The 25,675-nt window shown below is 45.2% G+C and overlaps 1 protein-coding gene across 3 annotated transcripts in view; it reads left to right on the forward strand.

The window, feature by feature from the left end:
- Positions 1-2,200, forward strand: part of lrrc45 (leucine rich repeat containing 45) — a 101,116-nt gene extending 98,916 nt beyond the window's left edge. For all 3 annotated transcript variants that reach the window (XM_038777159.1, XM_038777157.1, XM_038777158.1), the window contains 2 exons: positions 491-638; positions 1,667-2,200. In XM_038777159.1, the coding sequence (XP_038633087.1) occupies positions 491-638; positions 1,667-1,863 (345 nt within the window). In that variant the 3' untranslated portion in view covers positions 1,864-2,200. The remainder of the gene's footprint in view (positions 1-490; positions 639-1,666) is intronic.
- Positions 2,201-25,675: the final 23,475 nt, after the last annotated feature.

Raw genomic sequence — 25,675 nt, forward strand, 5'->3', positions numbered from 1 at the left:
GGCACGGCAGTACCACGGCCGTGCCAAGGGGGGCATAGGCCCGCGATCGGTACCAACCGATCGCGGGCTGTGCGTCCATAACGGACGCACTCTTTTCCCTCCGCCGCCCCGCAAGATCAAGCCGCCACGTCTTGCAGGGCGGCTGAGGGAAAAGACACAACTGCGCATGCGCGGGTTGGCATTGTCCAACCTGCGCATGCGCGGCAGACATCATCGGCCGCGTCACCCGGCGTGACGCTTGACGTGCGGCCTTGACGCACGGGGCCGCGCTCCTAGCCCCGCCCGGGGGGAGAATCGACCCGGGAAGTGGCCGTGAAGGCTGCCGTGGGTCACGGCCTGTCCCACGGCAGCCTTGACGATTCTCCGCATTTGCGGAGAATCTCGCCCATAGTTTCTGTGTATGTTCACATTCATCTTTGCTTTGTATAAAAAGAAAAACCCTTCTAAAAACATTTTTTTTAAATGTTAATCCTGAAATCTCTATGTTCAGGAGTTGTCTGGTAAGGACCAACAGAAGGTTGCAGAGGTGAATAATGTACGGGTGGAACTCCAGGAACAAATTGGCCATCTGCAAACAGAGCGAATTGCACAGGAAGGGCTCAAAGAAAAGATTTCGGCTCTAGAGAGGCAACTGAAAGGTATGCAAGCAGGGAATGAACTGTGAAACCTGTCAAAAATATTTTCTTTTCAGCTGTCTTCAGTAAAATATGGCTAAAGTAATTATTTGCCTAAAGAAACCACAAGCATGTGAAACTATTTAAACATATTGGGTTAATTTTAACATCAATGTCCGGTAACTAAAAACACTATGAAGATAATCAAAATAGTGCAGCTGGCTGACAATTGGTTGATTTATGTGTTATCTTTTCATTATCACCAAATAACACCTAGGATGCGATTCTCTAGCCTCGTTGCGCGCGAGCGAGAGCACAACCCGACTGGAGAATCCTGGGAGAGCCCTCCCACGGGCTTCCGGCAGCCTTCTCGCCTTGCGGGATTCACCCAAGTCCCGCGAGACGTCGGCAGGATTCTCCGCGCCGGAATCGCGGATAAGTAGGGACCTCCGGGTGTTTGGGGGGGTGGTGACAGGTGGAGGTCCTGGAAGGAGGGGGGTGCTGTAAGGGGGCTGGGGGGCCTGAAGAGGGGTGGCCCCCAGGAAACCCATAGCGGGCTGTCCTCACTTGAGGGGTAGTGCCCATGTTGGGGGGGGGGGGGGGACATTGCCCTTGGGTGGGGGTTGTGGGGGCACCCACAAGCTCACATAGAGATTGGGGCACCCTTTCAAAATGGCAGCCAGATCTCTGAGTTCAGCTCTCCAATGCTAAAACAAATTCTAAATGTAGGCTAAACCAGTGAGAAACTCCCCAGGCCCAAAATAAGTGACTACGTTTCACTGAATAGCCATGGGGAACTCGCCGGCAGAGGGAAACTCCCTGAAAAAGCCGGCACAAATGAACTTAGAAATTTTTTGGGAGAATTGAGCCCCTGGAATATAAATGGAAAATCATGAACACCATATCAGTCCTGAAAAAGTGAAACCTAATTAGGAACTGAAATTTCTGTTAGCAGTAATCACTCTCTTCAACTCTGCCTGAAATATTAATTTGTTCAATGACTCCCAACCCCATGGCCTCACTGAAAATAAAATTCTACTCTTTCATTACAGTACAGTCGTGTAACCACCGAGATGCCATATTGGATAAAGAGAACGAAATTAGTTCCTTATTGGAAAAGGTCCGGATGAAAGACAGCGAAATTATACGAATGAAAGAGGACGAAGCACAACGAGCTAGTTTCCTACATAACGCAATCCTCTCTTATGTACAGAGTTCTCCTCTTGGCGCTCAATGTACAAAGAAATGAAATTTTACAGCAAAATGAAATGTGGCAACTAGTAAAGAGAGGCAGATGTTTTCCAATTTTCAGATTACAAAGTGGTGCAAAATTGAAGATGGAATGAAAATGATACACTTCAGGAAAAGAAATAAAGCCTTCATGTAGGTAAATTCAAGCTGCAGGGATAGAATGGTACTGGCAAACACTTGACGCCCAATTTATACACCGAATGGCTTCAAAATTAGATATCTAAATGAGCAGGACTGAAATTTTGGGAGCATTTGATGCTATAAAATTTGAGAAACGTTACAGGCCTGAAAAATTGTCTTTTGGCTTATAAATTTCTTAATTTAATCATTGCAAATCTGTTCTTGTGTGTTATGGTTTTGTTTATGTGGACTGTTGGAGGTTAGTTGGATTCATAGGTAGTTGAATCAGTTGGCTGGCTAAAAAAATGTGCAAAACTAGCCTGGTTAATTTTTTCTAGGGGGCCATTTTCCAAGCCCCGCGCCGGCCGGAGAATCGCCTCCGCCGCGCCACGACTCCGCCGCGCGATTCTCCAAGGAGAATCGGCACCATTTGCGCTGCCGCATTTGATGCAGCGCCGGCTTCGGGCCGCTGGAATCGATGGAGCCGCCGATTCTCCGGCCCGAATGGGCCGAGTGGCAGCACGGATATGACAGAGTCCTGCCGGCGCCGTTCAGCCCTGGTCAGTGCCGGTGGGAACTCTGTGCAAAGGGGGGGAGGGGGGGGCTCTGTCCCCGGGGGGGCCTCTGATGCGGTCTAGCTCGTGATCAGAGCCCCCCGATCGGCGCGCCGGCCTCCCCCCGAGCCTACTTTCCTGCACGGCCGGCACCTGAACACCAACGCCATGTTGCGTCGGGGCCGGCGCGCAGATGAAGTCCCCCGCACAGACGCAGGTTGGCGCAGCCCAACTGCGCATGCACGGGTTGGCGCAGCGCCCATTTGACGCCGGGAAGGGAGGCTGGAGCGGTGTGAACCGCTCCAGCGCCGTGCTGGCCCCCTGTGAGGGACAGAATAGGTCGTTACCGGGCCTGGTTCGCGCCGTCGTGAAACGCGACGGCGTGAACACTTGGGCTCCATTTGGGAGAATCGTCCCCTTAATGTTTACTGTGTTTAAAATGGGTCACCCATTTAATTAAACCTGATGTTAAATGTTGTCTTCATTTGCTAAACCAAATACAGATTGTAAGAGTTCGGATAATTTATGTTTCAATCTTCCAACGTCAGAATTTGAAATCCATACTTTTTTTAATTTACCTATTCATTTTCACTGAATTGCATGTGGTGGTGGAACATTGTGGGCAGATTTTAACTTTTTTTTTTAACAGGCAGGCTTTAGTTGATTGTGAAATTAAAATGTTCAAAATCTGAATCTCAATGCCAACACTGACACTTTAGTTTTAACAGAGTTGGACCTGGACCCAGTGATCAGCTCCAAGAAGGTTAGTTGGCACTTTAAATATTATAACAAGTATATGCAATTCTTATTTGTATTCACTATTTGAATGTAACAGTGGATGACCAGGTAAAGCAACAAGTAAATCCAAACGAGGACTGTCAGTTTCAGGAGATAAGTGCCTTCCACCAAAATGCTGGATCCAGTGTCCCTGCCTGGATAATTACCTGCAATCGGAAATCGCCACTGCGACCCTACAGATCTCTCCCAGACATTCCCGTACCAGCCTCCCCGAACAGGTGCCGGAATGTGGCAACTAGGGGCTTTTCACAGTAACTTCATTGAAGCCTACTCGTGACAATAAGCGATTTTCATTTCATTTCATTATCTGGATCTGCAATCTCGTCCACGTTCTGTCCCCAAATGGAAGTCATTCCAGTCAGTCAGACTGACATCCAGTTTTTATTCAGAACATGGATATGCCCACTGGGAAGGTCATTCCACCTGCTCACTCCTTCCGTAGGAGGGAGCTGTAGAGTTGGGGTTTGAAACATTTCGGGTGTGCTGAGACTTGACTCAGTTACGCCAAAGTCAGCTACCTTTTGCTATTCTGCGTCTAAGCGTATCAGCTTAAAGTTATGCTACCATATTGTTTACCTAGGAAGCCCATGTTGGCTGCTCAGTATTGCATGGATGGACTTGTGTACATGAGCTCAGAGATTTAACAGATATCTCTCATTTGATTGAGGTGATTTCGACAGTGATATTTCAGCATAAAACTGGAGTTAGATCAGTTACACATAAATTAACTTGCGAAAACAGCACATCACTTCTAATCCATGGTTACACTGAAATTATCCAACAAATTCCTAATGGATTGTGACTGATTTCTGCTGCCGTAGCGCTTAATATTCTGATGTTTTGTTTGTGATACCCTGAAGTTAATTGCCACAGATAACTTCTATCCACTTCACTAAGTTTGTTGTTTGATAACTGTGCAATAGCAGCAGCAATCTGCATTCATATGGTGTCTTTAATGTACAAAGATATTCCAAGGCACAGATTTTGCTAGGTAGGGGCAGTAGGAGTTGTGTTCATCTATTCATGCCTGCCATTAATTAGATATCGAGGCATTTGGCCATTTTGTAACATTTCTTCCCAGTTGGGCGGCATGGTGGCCCAGTGGCTAGCCCTGCTGCCTCACAGAGCCAGGGATCCGGGTTCAATTCCGGCCTTGGATAACTGTGTGTGTGGAGTTTGCACTTACTTCCCGTGCCTGCGTCGGTTTCCTCCGGATGCTCTAGTTTCCTTCCACAGTCCAAAGATGTACAGTAGTGAACACGCCAACATTGAGGGCATTTAAACATTTATTGGATAAGCATATGGATGATAAGGGCATAGTGTAGGTTAGATGTCCTTTAGATTTTTTCCATGTCGGTGCAATATCGAGGGCCGAAGGGCCTGTACTGCGCTGTATCATTCTATGTTCTATGTGCGGTTAGGTGGATTGGCTATGCTGAATTGTCCCTTAGTGTCCAAAAAGATGTGTAGGTTAGATTAAGGGGTTGATAGGATAGGACAGGGGCGTGAGCTTGCGTGAGGTACTCTTTCAGAGGGTCGGTGCAGACTCGATGGGCACTGTAGGTATTCTATTGTCACATGGTTTGTACATATTGGAAGTCCATCTAGTGCTGGAGCATAGGGAAATAGTTACGGGTCTGCTGTAATACAGTGACACAGAATGTCACAGACCCTTGTGTGACAACAGGTGCATCTGGAAAAGACCAGTCTTTGTTTTGTTCCATCCTTGTGAGATTGAGTTGTCCAACTGTTCCTCAAATTAGTTTGAATCAAGTCTTTATTTGATGTGTTGGATTTTCTTTTTGCAGACATTATATCAAAAGCTGCAAATATTACACAATGTGAAAAATTACATGCATTTTGTTGTATTGAGCGACATCAGTAAATAATTGCAACAGTTCCAGCATTTGTTGTGAAAAAGGCTTTGTACATTGATTCTCAGGAAGTTCATGAGGGTGTAGTTTCTTTCAAACCATTTCCCTCTAGCCCAACTGACCAAAGCCAAAGTAATTGACTGTCTTTGGTCAGTTCCAAGATTTGAAATATTTGGTGCTGATATTTTTCACATTTCCATGCCTTCTTGAGCTCTATGGGCTTGTTTTCATACCTCGCTGTCACTTTGACCACTGGCACCTTCTGCCCCTTCTGAATTATTATGATGGGCTTCCACAGTGTCCCAACCAGTGCATTAATCATTGGTTCAAGGTACAGTACAAAGCTAGCTGTTGATATTTTTCCAGGGTTTTATTGTGGCACTTTATCCGAGCATTCTTGACTCACGGCAACTGTCAGATATGTTCTTGGGGTTTTGTTTGGCTTGTTGCATCTCCTTCATGTTTTCATCAGGTTAGATCAATCCTGTATAAGGGTGTACCTTGTTCGACAAAAGTTACAAACCATTGACGAAGCAGGACAGTTTAAGACAGTGAATGTATTCATCCATGAGCTAGACATTTTGTCAAGAGCTGGCCCAGCCCCTGTTTTTGTTCTAGTGTATAGTACGGCATCTGTGGTGTCACTTGGGAGATGCAGAATCCCCTTTGACAGCTTCCTTATGCTGTCAAGTTCAGATAATGCATTCTGTTAAAATTAAATAGTGGATCTTTGATTATATGCATTTTGGGACCGAAACCTTTGGGGTTGTTTTTTTGTTCCATCAGTCTCAGACTTGTAATCCAAAAACAGAACTTGGGCCTCTTTGTCCTCAGTGACTCCAGCCCATGGGTCTAATGTGGGTACCCAGGCACTTTCCGTTTCCCTGAAGAAAAATGTCCGTGGGATTGCCATTTATGCACCCAAGTGCTTGGGAATTTGTAAGAAAATCTTCTCTTTGCTCATGAAGCAGAAGCCTGCTGTCTTTTTGGCATTGATTACGAATCCTGTTTTTGCAGAATGACTAAGTGATCTTCAGGTTCTATTTCTATTTCAGATTTCCAGCGCCCACAGTATTTTGTTTTTATTTATAAGATTCTTATGTTTTAGGACTGTGTATTTAATTTAGGGTAAAATTAATGGGGTCATGTGTCATTTTCTGTAGACCTGCTTGTTTTTCAGGGAATAAGGTGTAATGTGTTAACGCTTGAAGACAATGGAAGCAGCATCTGTTTACATTTGTTAGACTGGTAGTCTCCAAAGTCCCAGGAAGGTGTTGAGAATGGCAGGTTGTAAACGGGTATGCTTTAAACCGTCCATTTAATTCCCAAGAAAGAATAGAATTGGGGTGTAATGAATAGCTAATCAGAATTTCTACCCAGATACAAGGTCCGTGAAATTTGCATTGCCATACAGGTGGGCCTTGCGAGGGGAAAGGTTTCTAAGGTATCCTGGAAACTTTCAGATACCTTTTGTCTGCCAGAAGCCAGGAGAGAAGGAGCAGCTGGAGACCGAAAGTCTCTACAGTTCACTGCACAGGAATCCAGGTGGGATATTACACTCAGATTAAAAAGACCATTTTTTTTGAGGATTTAAAGCAAGCTAAAAGATTCACATTATTTGTGCTAGAAGATGACTAACCAGGAAAAGCCCTCACCATGACAGACAATTGTGATGTTAAACGTTATCAGGCTGGGAAAGGAAAGGAGTGGAAGTAAACTTTCCAGAGCTAAGAATCATCATAACTAGGTCCAGAATATTGAGTGACTATTTAAAGGACAGTGTAAACTATACCTGTGAAGTGGGTATTTTGGTTGTGGTAAAAGTAAAAAGGGGGGCAGCACGGGGGGCGCAGTGGTTAGCACAGCTACTTCACGGCGCCGAGGTCCCAAGTACGATCCTGGCTCTGGGTCACTGTCTGAGTGGAGTTTGCACATTCCCCCCATGTTTGCGTGGGTTTCGCCCCCACAACCTGTTATGGGCCAGGGCTTAGAGAACCCCATAGTGTATCATGGAGTTCACCTGACCCACAACTTTTAATAGGTTGTGCTATAGGGAGCACACGGCCCACTTTGCAGGTGTGGTGCAGCAGAAATGGAAAAGTTTTTTAAAGCAAAATAATGTTTATTCTATGAACTCAAGTTAACCTTTTTAAAACATACAGTGAACATCTTAGCAGCCATTAATTCAAACAAACAAAGAACAAAGAAAAGTACAGCACAGGAACATGCCCTTCGGCCCTCCAGGCCCGTGCCAACCATGCTGCCTGTCTAAACTATAAAATCTTCTACACTTCCTGGGTCCGTATCCCTCTATTCCCATCCTATTCATGTATTTGTCAAGATGCCCCTTGAATGTCACTATCGTCGCTGCTTCCACCACCTCCTCCATCAGCGAGTTCCAGGCACCCACTACCCTCTGTGTAAAACATTTACCTCGTAGATCTCCTCTAAACCTTGCCCCTCGCACCTTAAACCTATGCCCCCTGGTAATTGGCCCCTCTACCCTGGGGAAAAGCCTCTGACTATCCATTCTGTCTATGCCCCTCATAATTTAATTTTGTAGACCTCTATCAGGTCGCCCCTCAACCTCCGGTGTTCCAGTGAGAACAAACGAGTTTATTCAACCGCGCCTCATAGCTGATGCCCTCCATACCAGGCAACATCCTGGTAAACCTCTTCTGCACCCTCTCTAAAGCCTCCACATCCTTCTGGTAGTGTGGCGACCAGAATTGAACACTATACTCCAAGTGTGGCCTAACTAAGGTTCTATACAGCTGCAACATGACTTGCCAATTCTTATACTCATGCCCCAGCCAATGAAGGCAAGCATGCCGTATGCCTTCTTGGCTATCTTCTCCACCTGTGTTGCCCCCTTTCAGTGACTTGTGGACCTGTACACCTAGATCTCTCTGACTTTCAATACTCTTGAGGATTCTACCATTCACTGTATATTCCCTACCTGCATTAGACCTTCCAAAACGCATTATCTCACATTTGTCCGGATTAAACTCCCATCTGCTATCTCTCCGCCCAAGTCTCCAAACAATCTAAATCCTACTGTATCCTCTGACAGTCCTCATCGCTATCTGCAGTAAGCAAATTCAAATACAACCGCCAAAGAATACAACACTAAGTAATCCTTTAAGCTTTCCTTTTGACATTCATAAGACTTAAAACACCTTTTACCAGAAGCACATCAGGTTAAAGTCACTACTGTTATTAGTTTTAAATCACCAGGATCGATTTACAGTCTTTGGATTGCAGAAAGAGACTCTAATACACTTTCTGGCTGTGACTGCAGCTATCCAGCTCTGAAAACGAAAGTAAAACACACCCTGAAGCAAACAGCCTAAAACAAAAGTAAAAAGCTGACAGACAGCCCAGCCCCACCCACTATCTGACATCACTTCAGTAATAAACACCCATTTTTTAAAGGTACTCTCACTACAGATATTTATATACATACCCATTTCTTAAAGGTACTCTCACATGACAAACCCAAAGATGTGCAGGGTTGGTGGTTTGGCCGCGCTAAATTACCTCTACAAAACGGAAAAAAAAGTAAAAGGGGAAAGCTTAAATACAAGTTGCCTACAAAAATAGTGGTTAGTCAATAGCACTTTCAGTCTGTTCTTTACAGTATTAAAACATGAACTGGAATTTGAATTTCTTTAAAGTTATCAGTCACTATAGGACTTCTAACATTAGTTCCCTCTTGTCAGAGATGTCTGGCACATGTCATGAGTGCAACTTTTCGAGATCTTTCGGCTTCTGGGCATGCACTGAAGAGTCTCGAATAGTAGTGAACATTGCAATCTTCAGTGAACACCCTAACATCTAACTTTATGATGGAGTGAAGGAAATTGTTGAAGCTCTCTCAGATAGTTGGGCATCGGATACTACCCTGAGGAATTCCTGGATTGAGATGACTGACTTCCAGCAACTACAACCATTTTCCTTTTTGCCAGGAATGAATCTCAATTAATGGAATGCTTTTCCCTGATTTCCATTGACTTCAATTTCACTAGTTAGAACATAGAACATAGAACAGTACAGCACAGAACAGGCCCTTCGCCCCTCGATGTTGTGCCGAGCAATGATCACCCTACTCAAACCCACGTATCCACCCTATACCCGTAACCCAACAACCCCCCCCTTAACCTTACTTTTTAGGACACCGGGCAATTTAGCATGGCCAATCCACCTAACCCGCACATCTTTGGACTGTGGGAGGAAACTGGAGCACCCGGAGGAAACCCACGCACACACGGGGAGGACGTGCAGACTCCATACAGACAGTGACCCAGCCGGGAATCGAACCTGGGACCCTGGAGCTGTGAAGCATTTATGCTAACCACCATGCTACCGTGCTGCCACACTCAGTCAAACTTTGCCTTGATGTCAAGGATAGTCACTCTCAACTCATCTCTTGAATTCAGCCTTTTTGTCCATATTTGAACAAAGGCTGTAATGGGGTCAGGAGCTGAGTACTGTGGGCAAAACTCAAACTGACCATCAGTAAGTAGTTTATTGCTGGGTGACTGCTGCTTGAAGACACTGTCAATAACATCTTCCATCACTTGGCTGACTGTTTTTGTGGACTGGACATGCCTGGGAAATTTTCCACGTTGTCAGGTAGATGCCAGTGTTGTAGCTGTAGAAAAGCTTGAGTAGGGGCGCGGTAGTTCTGGCATGCAAGTCTTCAGTACTAGTTGGGATGTTGTCAGTACAAATAGCCTTTGCAGTATCCAATGCCTTCAGCCCTTTCTTGATGAGTGTTGTAATTTGGATTGGCTGAAGACTGGCATATGTGATGCAGGGCACATTAGGGGAAGGCTGAGATATAGGCGAGAATCTCGCCATGCTGCCCCGCGCCGGCTCGCTGATTCTCCAGCACCGATTCTCGGGCGCCTGCGTGATTGCCGCCGCGCCAGTCGGGGACCGTTGAAAGCGCACCCCCGCCCTGGCGATTCTCCAGGCCTCGGCGGGCTGAGTGCCCACTGAGTTCGACCGAGTCCCGCTGGCGTGGGTTACATATAGTCCCATCCGGCAAGACCTCTGAGTTCTGTCTGCGCGGGCCGTCCTGGTTGGAGGGGGGGGGGGAGGAGAGAGATCCAACCCCAGGGGGGGCCTCCACGGTGGCCTGGCCCGCGATTGGGGCCTACCGATCTGCGGGCTAGTTCCGTGGGGGCCTGTTCCTCTGCGCCGGGCCCTGTAGGGCTCCGCTATATTGCCCGGGGGCCGGCGCGGAGATGGGAACCCACGCGCATGCACGAACTCATGTGGCGCGCATGTGCGAACTCATGCCAGCCGTGGCACACATGCCCAAACTCTCACCGGCCGTGGTGCGCATGCGTGAACTTGTGCCAGCTGCGAACACCACTCCGCCGCCGTACTAGCCCCCTAGGAAGGGGTGGATACCTGCCACTTGAGGCCCATTGGCGTCAGAGTGGCTTCCGCCGCTTTTCACGCCAGCGTCAGAACTTGGCCGCGGGATTGGAGAATCCTGGCCATAACCCATCACATTACAGTCTCACCAACCCATTTGCTACCTGAATTTAATGCAATATTTATTTCTAATTTTCTGCCCAGTTTTTAAAAGTTCGCTGTACAGAGCGGCTTAATTGGCTATATTTTCTATGATAGAATATTGGCTGTGTACATTTCTGCACATAGTTAAAGGTCCCATTTGGAACATCTATATAGTCAGTGTGATTTGTTCCCTGATCAATTAATTTACATTCTATTTTTAGGAGAGCAACTTTAAAAATGTGAATTGGAAAACGTAGTGAGCACAAATATATCTGACCATACTTTCCCCACTTCGACTCCACCCCCTCCACTGCTTTTTCCCCACCACCTCTTCCTCTTTGACTGAAAACACCAATTCTTGTTGGGATACAGATAGCTGCAGCCTTCCACTATCTCGGCCTTAGATTTTGTTTCTCTTTGAGTAAACTTCGATATTGAGTATCAGGGAGCAATTTAACAAGGGAAGGGAAGGCAGCTCTATCTAATCCTGTTTCCACCTGACGTCCACACATGGGCGCTTTCTAGTATAAATGAGGAAAGAAATTCGGGCTTATTTTTATTGTTCAGAAACACATTTCCCCCTTTAGCTTCAGGTCAGTTGTAGCGCCTCAAATATTATTGACTATGTTTTGACAAAAATTACATCAGCCAGATTTATATGCTCAATTGAATCTGTTAAAGTATGTGTTGTGACAATAACATGAGGTATGTTGATGCATTACTGAGTAATCTCGCAACAGATTTTTTTTACAGCCTTGACGAATGCTTCAGCATGTCATTGTTTCCAAAACATCATAGGCTGCAGGTTTCTGCAAGACTGGCACAGGTAGACCTTGCCTAGGAAATTTGCACCCTTTATTTCCCAAGATAAAAGGACATGTTACATGAGTAATTATGAATAGACAATAATAATCTTATCGATATATTGTACAAGCTATGATGCATTCTGTATATTTACTGGACATTTGAGCACATTTGATTGATTTATTAGAGACATAGGAGTAAAATAGTCTCTCTAGTTCCTTCAGGGCAAGCATTCAATTTCAGAATTTGTAACTGACAGAGCTGCTTGGAAACTGCAAATGGGGGTGTCGCAGTCATATGACTGGTTGGAGTTAGCACCACAGATAGTGTTTGCAATTTGCCGTGCTCAGTGCTGTCAATCTCTGTTATGTTGATTTGAAAAGATGCTGATTAGAGGCCATCCACTTTGTAACAGGGGGAGAAGGCACCCTTATACGACCAGCCATAAGAGGATCACGAGCAAAATCATGGGAGCAGTTCACTATTGATTTTTTTAAAAGTATTCTTATTGAAGTTTTCCATTTTAACAAATAACGCAACAAAGCCAAGGAAATAATGCAGCTCAGCAAAAATGTATCGGCATACATAGATTCAGAAGGGGACAGGAGAACAGCAATATAGCTGGCCTAGTCCAATCATTAGACTCAACTTGGTACCTCTATACGCACTCCATAGAGCCAGAGAGAGAAGGATAAGGCCATGAAAACATGGTAAAATAGTGCACACCTTTCCACGCGGCGACTGCTCGCAGCAACAAGAGGAATTCAGGATATTAGACCTGTTTGTACCGTTGCAGGAACCAATCATGGATTCTTTAACCCCACCATGACAAAAATAAAATATTACAAACAAATTTTGAGAGAATCCCGGCTCTAAAAGGATATTTTGCACATACACAAGATGCAACAGAACTCCAATCTCAAGCACAATACAGAATGATCATCATTCCACATATTTATACAGAGGATCGCAAATATTCATACAATAGATTCAGACAGTAGTCGTGCAGTCAGCGCCTCTCTCAAAACTAACCAAGACAGAAAAAAGAAAAGGAAAACTACCAGGAGCAGAGGGTCTCAGGATAGAGACCAGGACACAGTCATAGGCCCGCGTTCTTCAGGTGCACATTCTCCACCATATGATAAGAGAAAAAACTGCTAATTTTGATGAAGGATTGTCCCAACCATAAGTGGGGCAACAGGACATCAACCATTGTATAAGACCCAACCCAGCCCCACACCCGCGTGCACTTAGGAATCAATAAACCAAAGCTACTCGAAACACATCAAGACTCAGTCTCTCAGGACATCCCTAATAAATGCCTGCAAGAAGGGATAACCCAAGCATAAGAAGGCAAAAAGATAGTATGACCTAGTCCAGCACATTCTTACACATAGGAGTCAGTACCCTCAGGATACTCAACACATGCCAAAACTTATCACCTAGCGGCCCCACTCCTCACTAACCACACCTGGGGCAGTGCACCAGCTCTACCAACACCAGAAAATTCACGTCTACTTAAAACCGAGGAGACCCCAATATCGAAGAGAAGAACCACTAAGACACCAAGAATTGAGCATCTTGGAAGGGGTGCCGATTTTTCCTCGCCCGACATGATGAGGAAAACGCCCCTAACCCAACAGACTGGAATGGCACATTGCTCACCCAGATAAAGAGAAGCCTCCCTATGGGATGAATGCCCCAATTAAACAATGAAAGTTGGGCACAGACCAGCACTGATATGCCATTGCAAGGAGGATACCAGCAGACAGAGCAGTGCTTCCTCAACAGTGACAATGACGCCTCCCCATGGAAGGCTCACTACAACGTGGAGGGCATTCAGGAAATCACATTGTTGGAAGGGCTCCAACAATACAGAGGCATAGCATACAGACTCTCACTTCAGCAACTTAAGTAAGGATTAGCCGATCACACCCAGTTGCATGCCATCACTCATTATCACCTACTCCAATAGCTCTGAAAACACCAAGGAACCCAGTCCTCTCCAGGATATATGATCTGCCCAGTCCTTCGTAGGAGATAATCACGGTTTCTCAAGATTCAAAATAACAAAAAAAGCAAAACAAAAAACGATACAATTAGCTCTAACTGGGGGCTTTCCTCAATCCAAGTGAGGACTTACCACCCACCACAACACCAACCATACACCCAACACCCCGCCATGGCTGTATTCATCTTAATAAACGAGTGTTGTCCCTCATGAATGCAAGGATTACAGCACATAAAAAGGGCAACCACATATCATTTTACCAACTCAATATGGTTTTTGCATCAACAAATTTTCTCCCCACAATTTAAAACAAACAAGGCGTGTTTCCACACCAACACAAGAAAAGAACTCACTCCCCCAAAATAAATAATAACAGAAAACCAACAGCAATACAAGAAAGAAGAAATTAACAACATAGCAAACCCACCGCCGCAAAAACAAACCCCCTAACCATCCCCAAACACAGCCCCCCTCCCCCACACCCCCAAGTTGCTGCTGAGACCGGCCACACTCTACCCCTTCGCCAGGAAGTCGAGAAAGGGCTGCCATTGCCGAAAGAACCCCTGTACCAACCCCCTCAGGGCAAACTTCATCCTCTCCAACTTGATGAACCCGGCCATGTCGTTGATCCAGGCCTCCGAACTCGGGGGCCGCGTATCCCTCCACTGTAACAGAATCCTCTCCAGGACATCCGACCACGTTCCATCTTCAATCTCTTCCCCTAGCTCTTCCTCCCACTTCGCTTTGAGCTCTTCTACTGAGGCCTCCTCCTCCTCCTGCATCAGCTGGTAAATAGCCAAGATCTTTCCTTCACCGACCCACGTCCCCGAAAGCACCCTGTCCTGCACCCCCCTTGGCGGCAGCCGCGGAAACTCCGCCACCTGCCTCTTAACCAATGCCCTGACCTGCATATATCTAAAAGCGTTCCCAGGGGGGAGGTTCCACTTCCCCACCAGCTCCTCCAGAGTCGCGAACTTCCCATCCAGGAAGAGGTCCCCAAACTGTCTGATGCCTGCCCTGTGCCAACTCCCAAATCCCCCACCTGTTCTCCCCGGCGCAAAACGATGATTGCCTCGTATCGGGGCCCCAACTGAGGCCTTCACTTCCCCCCTATGCCGCCTCCACTGTCCCCAGATTTTAAGGGACGCAACCACCACCGGACTCGTGGAGTACTTTGCCGGGGGGAGTGGAAGTGGGGCCGTCACCAAAGCCTCCAGACTCGTACCCGCACAGGACGCCACCTCCAATCTCTTCCATGCGTCACCCTCCCCTTCCGTCACCCACCTGCGAATCATCGCCACATTCGCCGCCCAATAATATCCACACAGGTTGGGCAGCGCCAGGCCCCCTACCTCCCTTCTTCGTTCCAAAAATACCCTCCTTACTCTCGGGGCCTTCCGCGCCCACACGAACCCCAGAATCAACTTATTCACCCTTCTGAGAAAAGCCTTTGGGATCAATATGGGGAGGCACTGGAAAAGAAACAAAAACCTCAGGAGCACCGTCATCTTAATCGACTGGACCCTGCCCGCCAACGAAAGCGGTAGCGCGTCCCACCTCCTAAACTCCTCCTCCATCTGCCCCACCAGCCCCGAAAAGTTAAGCCTATGCATGGCCCCCCAGGTCCTAGCCACCTGGACCCCAAGATACCTAAAGCTCCTCTCAGCCCTCTTCAACGAGAGTTCACCTATCTCCCTCTCCTGATCCCCCGGATGCAGGACAAACAGCTCACTTTTCCCCACATTGAGCTTATAGCCCGAAAAGTCCCCAAACTCCTCGAGCATCTTCAGCACCTCTGGCATCCCCTCAGCCGGATCCGCGACATACAACAGCAGATCATCTGCGTACAGCGACAACCGGTGCTCCTCCCCCTCCAACTCTTCGAGTCCCTCAGCGCCATGGCCAGGGGCACAATCGCTAACGCAAAGAGCATGGGAGACCAGGGGAAGCCAAAAGTCCGCCGACCTCCTCCCATTCGTCACCACACTCACCACCGGGGAGCTGTACAGCAACCTCACCCAGCTGATGAACCCCTCACCAAACCCAAACCTCCGCAACACCCCCCACAGGTAACTTCACTCCACCCTATCAAAAGCTTTCTCCGCATACATGGACGCCACTATTTCTGACTCCCCAGCCGCCGGCGCCATCATCATGACATTAAGGAGCCTCCGCACGTTAGCATTCAATTGTCTCCCCTTTACCAACCCCGTTTGATCCTCATGAATCACCGTCGGGACCACATCCTCCACCCTCCTGGACAGCATCTTTGCCAACAACTTGACATCTATGTTAAGGAGCGAGATCGGTCTGTAAGACCCACACTGAAGGGGGTCCTTGTCCTGCTTCAGGGGCAAAGAGATAATTGCCCTGGACATGGTTGGGGGCAGAGCCCCCCCCCTCCCTAGCCTCATTCAGGGTCCTCACAAGCAGAGGGCCCAGCAAATCTGAAAAGTTCTTGTAAAATTCCACCAGGAACCCGTCAGGCCCTGGCGCTTTCCCTGACTGCTCCTCCAACTCGATTGGGGCCCCCAAACCCTCCACCCGCTCGTCCCCTACTCTTGGGAACTCCAGCCTATCCAAAAAGCGGTCCATCCCACCTGCTTCCCTGGGGGGCACCACCCGGTACAGCCCCTCGTAAAAGGATCTGAACACCCCATTGATGTCCTTTCCACCCCGCACCAAGTTCCCTCCTGCATCCATGGCTCCCCCAATTTCTCTAGCTGCCTCCCGCTTCTGGAGCTGGTGAGCCTGCATCCGGCTTGCCTTCTCCCCGTACTCATATACCGCCCCCTGTGCCCTCCTCCACTGCGCCTCCGCCTTCCGGGTGGTTAAAATGTCAAATTCCGCTTGGAGATTGCGCCGTTTCCTCAAAAGCCCCTCCTCCGGGGTGTCTACATATCTCCTATCCACCCTTACCATTTCCTCCACCAGCCTCTCCCTCTCGACCCTCTCCCCCCTCTCCCTGTGTGCCATGTCCAGGATTATTGATGAACTGTTGAATAATAACGCTATCTATGACCGTTGGACAGGGTCGTCGAGCAATCCTCAGGATCCCTCAAAATGAAGGACTTTGCCTCTGCCAGCAAGAAGCCTAGGCCCCGGCAGAGGCGATGACTCAACATGACCAGCCACCACCAATACCTCACGATGAGCATTGAGCACAAGACCAGTGGTCGGGGCCACCATCCGATTCCAGGCTTCAAGGACTAATGGTCAGGATGACAAACTGACCCCAGGCCTCAAGGACCAGATACAATGTGTTCCGTCGAACCTGAAACATCCAGCCTTCAAATCAAGATTACAAAAGCATTGTAGCCAATTCTCATTCCTTGCAAGAGACTGGGCTCACGAACACTCCTTGTCTGGCCCCTGCTCGCCGAGTCGGTCAGGCTAGACGGCACATCATGGCAGCAGGATTGCCAAGGACTGAGCGAGCCCCCACCAAGGAAATTTCTCTGTCAAAAAATCAGATTCTTTCCTGCATTTCCACTATTTTCTCAAGGATATTTTGTTGTTCACCAAAGCGAGCACCAAAAGGTGCACCTCTGAGCTGAGGTCATCATCCAAAACATCGGTCACAATGGTAACCATCATTCTGATGCCGACAGCACCATCAAGGCATAGGCCCACTCACCAGCAAAACCACCACTGCAAACGGGGCCCACCCCAGCAGCCCGCTCACCAGCAAAACCACCACTGCAAACGGGGCCCACCCCAGCAGCCCGCTCACCAGCAAAACCTCCACTGCAAACGGGGCCCACCCCAGCAGCCTCTTGCCCCAATCAAACAAGGATACTCTCTGATTTAACCCAGCTCCTCAACGCCAGTCCAGCCAAGATCATTATGGGATGTGCATTAGGATAAAATAAAGGATTAAAAGGCAATTAGAGCCAGAGCCCGCTAAAAAGCAGCTGCTCCCATTCTCATGTCACATGATCACTCACCATGATTTTTAACTAGGAAAGGGAAATGTTAACAATTTTCATCCATTCGAATGATCCGAAGTAAAAATTCAACCATTCCAATAATTCGAAGTAAAATGTGTGCTACTGAGCCATTCAGACTCGAAGACCAGGTTCTGTCTTTAGTTTTGCTGATTCAGAAAAACTAACGGAAGAGATGCTTTATTTAACTTCTCTGGTCTAGAATAGGTGCTGATTTTTTTTAAATCCTGACTATTTTACAGTGATCTATGCTGGGAAGTATGTGGAGATGTATAGACATTGCTTTTGAATGTAACAATTCTTCCACACTGGGCAAGAAGGGGTGTCTCACCTAGCATCTCCTTACTCAGCTTATTCATTCCATTGAACGTATGTGCAGTCACCCAGTCGAACATAATGTTTTAGCACATCAGCAGGTTCAGATTTCTTAACAAACGAAGTACATTTTTTCTGGAATTAAAATTACAGGTTAAGCATTCAAGATAGCCATCTAACTTTGGTATTTATGCAAAAGAATTGTGCTCGGCACCTACTTCCTTTCTGAAATGTGGGAAAACACCTGTAGTTTCATGTTTGAATGTAATAAACTTAGTACATCTGTTATGAGGATATCTTGAATACCTAATTCAATATTTTCCATAACACATACCTCTCAGCATAGAAAACATGTCCAAATAGCATGGGATGAAATGGCTTTTATTTTTTGCATGGCACCAGAATGCTTTTCAGTCAATACTGCAGCTCCAACAGTGCAGACCCTGATGCAGTTTGTCCAGCTGATTTTTTCTGAAGTGATGGAATCATCAATCAGATTGAAAGTATTACCTGACATTCTTGTCTTGAGCTCTTCACAAATCAGAAAGTCGCCTTTAATTTCCTTATTCCACACATTCCAAATCTGGGCGAGTAGAAATCTTAGAATCTCTGCAGTGCAGAAGGAGGCCATTTGGTGCATTGAGTGTGCACCAACTGTCTGAAAGAGCACCCCACCCAGGTCCACTCCACCGCCCTATCCCCGTAACCCCACCCACCCTGTAAAACCCTGGACGCCAAGGGACAATTTTATGATATCCAGTCCACCTAACCTGCACATCTTTGGACTGGTCAGTAAATTAAACATTTTAGTAATGTTGAATGAGCTCATCCAATTATATTGCAAAGTCATTGTTATGCAGCCGATGTGCTACACAAATATGCCTTTTGATATTGAACAAATCCAGCATTTGACTGTCATTTGTTAGCTGTATTTCCTTCCTGGTCTCAAGTATTGCCCTTGCAATTTCAATGGTACATGGCATTATCAACTTCTCAGCAATTTTCTGCACCACTGTAGGATGAGACTGCAAGCTACTTGTCAGTTGTGGATTTCATTACAGCTTTAGTACCAAGTAGTTCCTTTGCTCAAAGAAAATAACTTTTCTTGCTGCTACGTATTGATAATTAATATCTCTGTGATTTGGAAGGTTATCTCATGCACATTATGGTTGGTATACATCACTGCTTCAAGTACAAATAGAGTCAAAATCCAAGGAGTCATCTTAGCATGGTAGCATTGTGGTTAGCACAATTGCTTCACAGCTCCAGGGTCCCAGGTTCGATACCCAGCTTGGGTCACTGTCTGTGCGGAGTCTGCACATTCTCCCCGTGTGCGCGTGGGTTTCCTCCGGGTGCTCCGGTTTCCTCCCACAGTCTAAAGATGTGCAGGTTAGGTGGATTGGCCATGCTAAAATTGCCCTTAGTGTCCAAAATTTCCCTTAGTGTTGGGTGGGGGTACTGGGTTATGGGGATCGGGTGGGGGTCTTGGCTTGGGTAGGGTGCTCTTTCCAAGAGCCAGTGCAGACTCGATGGGCCGAATGGCCTCCTTCTGCACTGTAAATTCTATGAAATTTCTTTGCAGGGCAAATGACAGTTTTGTGCCCAAATCTCGATCTCCTTGGATTTTGTCAACAATAGGGTTGAACTTAAAATTTTGAAGCATTGCTCAGTGGGTTTTCCCATTTTGAATGGGTAAATGAATTAAAAAATTACCTATAGCTGGTATTTATTGTATGCATTTACAAAAATATTCATAGTCTCTATAATTTACCTCGCTACTGCTGAAATAGCTACACAGGTATCCCCCATTTAAAGTGTGTTCTACTCGCACATTTCCATTTTGTTGTCGTTACTGAATGCACAAGAACTGCATTGTAACTGCAAATGTTGGGTCCTTATTTTAATACAGATCCCTACTTTGCTCGCTGCCTTTCCAGACACCCTCACCCTTCCCACTTCTCAAGTCTCTTAACCCTTTCACTTCCTCCCTCTTGCCACTCTATTCCCAAACCCTAGCCCAAAGCAAGGTTGTGAGGGATCTGGTGAGTAAGACAGAGATGGTTGGGAGATGGAAGCGACGATCAGAAGGGAGTGAGCAGGATGGCAAGCAAGAGGGAAATGGTGGGAAGCAGCAAGTGGGAGATAAGTTAATAAGAGCATTAAGTTGAAAAAAAGATTGTTGGGCCATTTCACGATTGCCTAATATAAAAATTGCAGGTCAGGAACATAACCCACGCTATTACATGGTTTCTCATGGGAAAAGTGATTTTCATTCAGCACCTATTTGTTTAACATGTATTTTTAAGGAACACAACTCGAGTACTAAATGAGGGATAGTTGTAAAACGCCTTGCATAAAGCCAAAAGTGTATTACATAATCTGGGAACATTTTTATTACACATCTCTGGTTATTTTAGGCCAACTTTTTGAAACTTTGTTGACTCTCAGTTGAGCATCCTTGCATTAAACTACATTCCATTTCAATTTTTTTCCTTGAAAAGGCATTATGTTTATGTTTAATTTTGAACTTTTTATGCAGCAAATAAGATGCTTACAAATTTGTAGATACTTCCCAAGGTGAGGGAAGATTTTATTGATGTCAGCATAAATATTACATTTCAGCGTTCGGTTTTGCTTTCAGAAATTCAAATATTCAGTAGTTTATAGTGTGTGTATGTGTGTGATGGTTGAGATCTATTTTAAATGTCCTTGTGGCAGTCAATTAATTTTAGAGCATGATTATCTTTAATTTGCAGTGTTAAAAATGATCAGAAATCCAGAAATGTGATGAGGATGACCTGCAGTATGGACATCGGATGAGGCGAAGAAAGAGAAGAGACCCCTCTTCCTCTGTATTCGCATACCATAATTGATACATCCTCCCTTGTGTTTAACACAGGAGAGAACGAAAGGATCAAGAGTTGCACTTTTGTTCCTATCTTTTCCATAAATTTGCAGCCTTTAGCATATTAGTAGAGCAAATATAACAACCCACATTTTGCTGTCACCTGTGAAGCAACAGCACTCTTTGCTGACCGCTACGAAAGTTACCCACAAAACCTTAGATCCATGGGATATGGATTTACCCTTTCCTGGTAATGAATTGAATCTGGTGCCAAGTCAAGAGCATCACTAGGCATCCAGTTAGTGATGTCATTAGGTGAGATAAACAGTTAGGAGCATTGGAATATTGTCAGAGACCGCAAACTGAAGTAAAATGCTCTGAATTTTTAACGTTTGATTAAAACATTTACAGAAATAAATGAATGGGACATGTGGAAGGAATTGAGGTAGATACTGAAATTCCAGACTTTAAAAAAATATTTTATTTTGATAATAGGTTTTTAATCATAATTTAATAGTCATTATGTTCAAGGCTGAGATGGACAGATTTTTTTAATTTAGTAAGGGAATCAAAGGTTATGGGGATAAGGCAGGAAAGTGGAGTTGAGGATTATCAAATCAGTCATGATCTCTTTGAATGGTAGAGCTGACTCATTGGGCCGAATGGCCTACTTCTCCTACATCTTATGGTCTAATGGAAAAATTTGACACACAACAAATGTAAAATTAGTTCAGAGGCATTGAGGCTGTTCAGTAATTATGAATCTAACACACCATTCGAAATCCCAATTACTGATCATTCAACAAGGTGCAACTTTTTCAATGGTTTTTAAGCGCAATTCATTGAGTAAAATTCAGTGATATCTAATTAATTGCAGTCTGGGGGGGACTGAACAGCACATCCTGTGCAAAAGCATAGAATCACCCAGTGATTTCTGTGCTCTAACTGTGTAAATGCAGACTCTAGAAGTTACTGTCTATTTCAGAGGCGTCATGATGAATTCTGATGGTTTTTACCATCATTGCAATCTCACGATCTGGGCTAGTGTGACTTGTTCTATTCCACCCCAACATACTAATCTGTTTTACTTTGTGTATTGTATTCACCTGCATTTTGGTTTAATGGACACTTAACTAAGTACCTTATTGTGTTTTGATGATTTACTTCTGCTGAACCATTTGCCTTGTTCCATTATTGTGATATGAAAAATATAAATATGATTGCAGATAGCAATGTATCTTTCACCTGACTTATAGTTGGTGCTTATTATACAATATGATATAGAAACTAGAGAACGGTTGCAGCACAGAACAGGGCTATTCAGCTCATCATGTCTGCACTGGCTGAAAAAACTAGCTAGCTATTTTAATCCCACCTTCCAGCATCCAGTCCATATTCTTGCAGGTTGCAGCAAGCACTAAAGGTATAGATCCAAGTACCTTGTAAATGAGTTGAAGCTTTCTGCCTCAATCACCAATCCAGGCAGCAAATTCCAAACACCGACCACCATCTGGGTAAATATATGTTTCCTAATACCCCCTCTAATCCTTCTACCAATCACCTTAAATCCGTGCCCCCTGGTAATTGATCTCTCCGCAAGGGGAAACTAGTTTTCCTTGTCTACTATATCTTGGCCCCTCAGCATTTTGTATACCTCAATCAAGTCACCCCTAAACCTCCTCTGTTCTAAGGAATACGACCCTAGCCCACATGGTTGTTTCTCATGACTGCAATTTTCCAGTCTTGGCAACATGCTTCTAAATCTCTTTTGCACTCTCTGCAGAGCAATTTTGTCCTTCCTGTAAAGTGGTGACCAGAACTGTACCCAAAATTCTAGCTGTGGCCTAACATCATTTATAATTACGCTTATTACTAGTTATAAAATTGAAGTCAAAAATACCTACAATTTGCTGATGTACCAGCAGTGGCTTTCAAAAATTAATAACCATTTTAACCCTTTTCTTCCGTGTTGTAATTTCCGAGCTGCATTTGAATGCAAGAAATATATTTTTATGTAAATTATTAAGATATAATGGAAACTAACTCAAAATAGACATTAATGGAGGGACTAGGTGGTATGAGGACAGGAGGCTCCGGACTGATTTATAAGTTGTTGAATGAAGCTGTTGTGAAGAAAAAAGGGACACAGATTTTACATCCCGCTGCTGGCTAGTGTGTTTTGTGCTGGGCAGCACATATGTTATGGGGGGTGGCAAGTCCAGCACCTTCTTCCACACATCCCCAAACTGTACCCATAACGGAGTATGTGGACAGGCTCTGAAATTGGCAGATTACCTACCAGATTTAAATACAGAAGTAAGGGTCAGTTCAGTGTGTTGTCATGCCAATTGACCTGTATGATGTGCTGCCTATGCCATGATACGGTTGGTGTGGGCTGGCTGATTTTAAAAAGAATTAGTAAAGATGGAAAGAATGCATTTTTTCAGGGGCACCCTTTGTGCATTGAAGGCAACCCCTTCTCCCCATTGTTCCTTCCCACCTGCGCCCGACCCCTCCCCGGACTTGCTTGCATTCGGATACCATGGCTGCCTTCCTCACAGGCCGGTTTGCAGCCCCAGCAGTGCTCACTGCTCAGTTCTGGGACTGCTAGAGCTACCAACCAATCTGATCTCAAGAGCAAGTTTTATTCCCATTGAGGGACGGAAGTCCCACTCCTGGCCTGTTTAGCCCACCCGCAGCTTATTATGGCTACAGGTTGGACTTCTTTTCCATGCGGCGGTTGCTGGCCCACTTTGCAATGGGGAGGGAAGGGGTAGGTGCCATAAACTCCAGCTCAAGGTGTGAATATTGCTCAAATCTGTATAAATCAACTACATTCATAAAGTAGGGAATTTGCATATTCCTGGAACATTATTCAACTCCATATTTCTTGAAATACTGTAGCTTAGTTGAATTGATGTAATGTAGGCTGTATTATGCAAAGACAGCTTGAAATATGAAGAACCAAATTGAAACTGATTATCATCTTTTTAAATTGTGCATATTGTATGGCTGTCCTTGGCAAGTTTTCTTGGCTAGTGTTTTTATTTAATGTTTTCATATAAAGCAATTAGTACATGGTTATAAAGTAATTTGAATAGTTGATGTATTTCCCTACATGCAAAACTATGATTGAGTGAATTAAGCTGACCAGTGTTCCATTACCTAAGCCAGGATCTCAGTAATTGACATTAAGTTTCCCTTTATTTGAATTTCAGTTTTCTTCCTGGAAAGTTTAATCATTTGTTTTTAACCTTTCCTGAAAGTATTAACTTCTTACTGTTATATAATTAGAAACTTATTGCGCTCCAATATCTCACCCAAGTAGCCATTATTCACAAGTGAACTTTGACAGTGAATGACGGTAGGCAGGCATTGTAACCAAGTCCTATTGAATCTGCATCTGACAACTTCCAGCCCTAGTCTCTGGATAGTGGTCAAGAATAATCTGGCTGATTTTCCCCGTCAACAATCCCAGGTAGTAAAGCTGCTGCAGAACCCTTACCATCAATCGGGCAAAGCTAACTCAGCACAGACACGACATTCAACCTGGGTCCTTCATTTGATGAATTTGTAAGCAGGGAAGGATTCTTTAATTGGGTGCACAGTGGAAAAACATTCCATGGTCATCTGCCATTTCCTTTCACCTTCAAGTGTTAAATACACAAAAATAAGTATGAACATGTCTCTTACCAGATCATGGACCATTTCTCAAGTAATGTTCTGAAGGTTGATTTGCACTTTGATTGTACTGCACTTTGATTTATCAAACGTCACCCATTACTAGTATTGCATGATAGCCCAAGCTATAAAAGCTATAGGTGGAATAACACTGAACTGGTGTATTTTAGCAGTTTAAGTAAGGCATGTGGATTTGAAAACGCATTTACAGGCATCTAATTTTTCAACCTAAATTATACAGTATAATTTCAACTTTTACTATGGTAAATTTGCAATTTTACTTTTGGTTATGTATTTTTTGCCCTTTGCGCATATAATATTTTTAAAATCTGTTGCTGTTGTGAGACATGGAAAGGTGTGGAGGGTATTGGTGATAACAAGATGATGTGCAGATAGGCACGTACCTGAGAATCTGTACATCTTGGAGGAGTAGTTCTTTGATCAGTGCACGTTGTGTAACTATAAGTTCAGAAGGACTTCACTTTCCCCTCCTTCCGCACTGCAGTTTCTGGAAAATTGATAGGACATGAAGGGGTGGGGAGGGTGGGGGGAGCATTTCCAAAAATGATACCTTTTTCTGCAGTTGATGTCAATAGAGACACGTTTTGTTTTCCCTTCTCTAATCTTGAGTTATTACTTGCTCTTTTTCCGCAGTCTTGAGCAGCTCTGCGGAAGCTATGTCATGGCTAGCAGTGAGATATGATGAATGAATTGTGACCAGCTTCATCCGTGGAGATATTTCTCCTATCTCTCTTAGCCAGCCTGCCCATATATTCCTTTTATAGCCTATTTTGAATTTATTTTTAAAATGTGTTTTTTACAGCCTCCTGATGATTAAAAATATCTTCAGTTCAGAGGTTACATGTGAAATAACAACTCGGTTTGAAAGGATATTAACACTTCATAAACTGGTTTATATCTAAACAAATGTGGATGAATGCAAGTGTAATGTTTTTGCCTGAAGTAAATACTGTAATTTATTTGACCGGTTGTCGAAAACTTTGGACATCTCTGCAGCAGCAGGGTAGCATGGTGGTTAGCATAAATGCTTCACAGCTCCAGGGTCCCAGGTTCGATTCCCGGCTGGGTCACTGTCTGTGTGGAGTCTGCACGTCCTCCCCCTGTGTGCGTGGGTTTCCTCCGGGTGCTCCGGTTTCCTCCCACAGTCCAAAGATGTGCAGGTTAGGTGGATTGGCCATGCTAAATTGCCCGTAGTGTCCTACAAAAAGTAAGGTTAAGGTTGTTGGGTTACGGGTATAGGGTGGATACGTGGGTTTGAGTAGGGTGATCATGGCTCGGCACAACATTGAGGGCCGAAGGGCCTGTTCT

This window comes from Scyliorhinus canicula, chromosome 18 (genome assembly GCF_902713615.1).
Source record: "Scyliorhinus canicula chromosome 18, sScyCan1.1, whole genome shotgun sequence".
Classification (NCBI taxonomy): Eukaryota; Metazoa; Chordata; class Chondrichthyes; order Carcharhiniformes; family Scyliorhinidae; genus Scyliorhinus; species Scyliorhinus canicula.